The sequence below is a fragment of the Myotis myotis genome, unplaced genomic scaffold (genome assembly GCF_014108235.1).
Source record: "Myotis myotis isolate mMyoMyo1 unplaced genomic scaffold, mMyoMyo1.p scaffold_m19_p_3, whole genome shotgun sequence".
Taxonomy (NCBI): domain Eukaryota; kingdom Metazoa; phylum Chordata; class Mammalia; order Chiroptera; family Vespertilionidae; genus Myotis; species Myotis myotis.
This window is the reverse complement of record NW_023416335.1, coordinates 14,358,124-14,361,196: the sequence shown is the minus strand read 5'-3', so window position 1 is coordinate 14,361,196 and position 3,073 is coordinate 14,358,124. Positions and strand designations below refer to the sequence as shown.

The 3,073-nt window shown below is 54.0% G+C and overlaps 1 protein-coding gene across 1 annotated transcript; it reads left to right on the top strand.

The window, feature by feature from the left end:
* The first annotated feature begins 993 nt into the window (after window positions 1-993).
* LOC118652006 (major facilitator superfamily domain-containing protein 12-like) lies at window positions 994-2,658 on the top strand. Its single transcript, XM_036301788.1, is given in 3 exon segments — window positions 994-1,119; window positions 1,121-1,254; window positions 1,256-2,658. Coding segments are annotated over 3 exon segments (1,383 nt in total). The 5' UTR covers window positions 994-1,041; the 3' UTR covers window positions 2,427-2,658.
* The last annotated feature ends 415 nt before the right edge of the window (window positions 2,659-3,073 follow it).

The following is a 3,073-nucleotide window of genomic DNA, read 5'->3' as shown; positions in this document are numbered from 1 at the left end:
AGCACTTACAAATCCCTCATTAAATAACCACTTAGCTACCAAGGTCATGAAACAGCATGAAGTGAAGCGCTCAATCAATCACTTAAAAATAGGCTTTTTAAGCAATGTTCATTGTCACTGTCATAGCTACTTCTGCTAAGGGTGGAGGGGAGGGAATCTCCATCTAACTTATTTTTGTCAAGCAGAAAGTTGCGTAAGCAGATTCTGGATCTAAACTGGGGAGTTTTATTAAGTTAATGGGGCTGATCTGGGGTACAAACTCCCCGAAAGAAGACTGACAGGTGACTGGGGACTGTCTCTACTCTGAACTCATGGGTGGCTACCCTGCCTCTGTATTCTCAGGCGAGTTGGTCTGAGGACGCAGTCAATAGCTGAGCCTGCCCTGTACATTCTTTTTTTTTAAAATTTAACTTCCAATTACAGTTTACATTCAATATTATTTTATATTAGTTCCAGATGTGCAGCACAGTGCTTAGAGGACAATGATATACTTTACAGTGTTCCCCCTGATATTTCCAGTACCCACCTGGGACCATCCATAGTTATTACGGCATGATTGACTATGTTCCCTGTGCTGTACATTCTTTTGTTCCTTGAGCCACAGTCCAGAAGCTGTTTGTGATGCTGGTCCAGCCCAGGGAGAAATCACTCCCTCTCCATCAACACCCACCAGGCAAAATAATCAGATATCAATTACTTGGCTGAGTGAGGACAAAATAATTGAACGGGACCATGTTGCTGGGGCGATTTCATAGCTTTGGGTTGGCATTTATCTAGCCCTGCAGCAGCAAGCTCTCTTCCCATGAACAGTCATTAATTAGATGGGTTTGTTTTCCTTAATGGATTGATCATTCTTCCTATTACATTTAAAAATAATTTTCAGTAGTCTCGGGGCCAGAGGCTCCAGTGCCGCGGGAGCGCTCGGCGGGGCGGACGGGCAGAGGTAGTCGGTGGTGGGGGGAGAGGGGCTCCCACGGTCGGGCTCGGGGGGGTCCCGTTTGCGGCGCGTCCGACGGCCCAGGCCGAGCCCGGAGTGCTGCCATGGGCCCGGGGCCCCCGACGGCCGGAGCTGGGGCGCCCCCGCGGCCGCTGTCCCTGATGGCGCGGCTAAGCTACGCCTGTGGGCCACTTCCTCAAGGACCTGTGCGCGTCCATGTGGTTCACCTACCTGCTGGTCTACCTGCGCTCGGTGCGCGCCTACAGCTCGCGCAGCGCCGGGATTTCACTGCTGCTCGGCCAGGTGGCCGACGGGCTTGCCTCTGGTGGGCTACGCCCGCTGCGGGCCTCGCAAGGCCTGGCACCTGGTTGGCACCATCTGCGTTCTGCTCTCCTTCCCTTTCATCTTCAGCCCCTGCCTGGGCTGTGGGGCATCCACACCTGAGTGGGCCGCCCTCCTCTACTACGGGCCCTTCATTGTCATCTTCCAGTTTGGCTGGGCCGCTACATAGATTGCCCACCTCAGCCTCATCCCCGAGCTCGTCACCAATGACCACGAGAAGGTGGAGCTCACAGCTCTCAGGTACGCCTTCACTGTGGTGGCCAATATCACTGTCTATGGTGCTGCCTGGCTCCTGCTCCACCTGCAGGCCTCGGCAAATACGGGGCCCACCCCGGATGTCAGTGACCAGCTGGGGGTCCAAGATGTGCCAGTATTTCGGAACCTCTCCCTTTTGGTGGTGGGCATTGGTGCCATGTTCTCACTGCTGTTCCACCTGGGCACCAGGGAGGGGCGCAAGCAGCTGGTGGAGGAGCCGGATGAGCACAGCCCTCTGTTGGCCCCCACCACGGCCCGGCCCTTGCTGCTCTGGAAACACTGGCTGCGGCAGCCGGCCTTTTACCAGGTGGGCTTCCTGTACGTGAGCACGCGGCTCATCGTGAACTTGTCCCAGACGTACATGGCCATGTACCTCACCTACTCCCTCAACCTGCCCAAGAAGTTCATCGCCACCATCCCACTGGTGGTGTACCTCAGCGGTTTCTTCTCCTCCTTCCTCATGAACCCGATCAACAAGTGGATCGGGAGGAATATGACTTACTTCGTGGGCCTTCTGGTGATCCTGGCCTTTGCGGCCTGGGTGGCATTGGCAGATGGGCTGGGTGTAGCTGTCTATGCAGCAGCTGTGCTGCTGGGCATGGGCTGTGCCACCATCCTTGTCACGTCACTGGCCATGACAGCTGACCTCATCGGCCCCCACACGCACAGTGGAGCCTTAGTGTACGGCGCCATGAGCTTCTCAGATAAGGTAGCCAACGGGCTGGCAGTCATGGTCATCCAGAGCCTGTACCCCTGCTCCTCGGAGCTCTGCTGCAGGGCCTGTGTAGGCTTCTACCACTGGGTGATGGTGGCTGTGACAGGTGGCGTAGGTGTGGCCGCCGCCCTCTCCCTCTGCAGTCTCCTCATCTGGCCCATCCGCCTGCGGAGTTGAGTCCCTGGAGCTCAAGCCTGACATTCCCATATGGCCTCCTGCCCTATGCAAATGAGCTGCAACTGCACATTTCACGCCCTGCTCCTCAGGTGCCCACCTTCCCCTTGCCTGGCTGCAGGGATGGTGGGTGAGGACAAGAGGGGCTGGACCCCACTGGCTCATCTCCACCGGGGCGAGACACATAGCTAGGCCCTCTGGTATCGGAAGCTCATGGGTCCTCATAGACTTGGGGTGCCCTTGTTATGTTGCATGGGACTGCCCTGAACTCAGCTCCCCTCACCCCTGGTCTAGCTGGGGTCTCCAGGGCACTGCAGGCAGTGAATAAAGAGCTGCTCGCGGGAAAAAATAAATAAATAAATAAATAAATAAATAAATAAATAAATAAATAAAAAATAATAATAATAATTTTCAAAAGTTTTAAGATAGAAACGGCAGGAGCTGAAGGGGATAGCAATAAAGGTCATCAGGCATTAGAAGTTTCTAACCCAGGATTTTTCTAATAGCATTTTTCTAGCGTTATTACTCTATAAAGCCTCCAGATATTTCAAGGGATCTCACCATCTGCCTATGTCTCAGGGGATGGTGAATTACTTAACAATACTTTTAAGGAGGCAGCTTTGGACATGGCGCTGCTGTTTTTACATTAT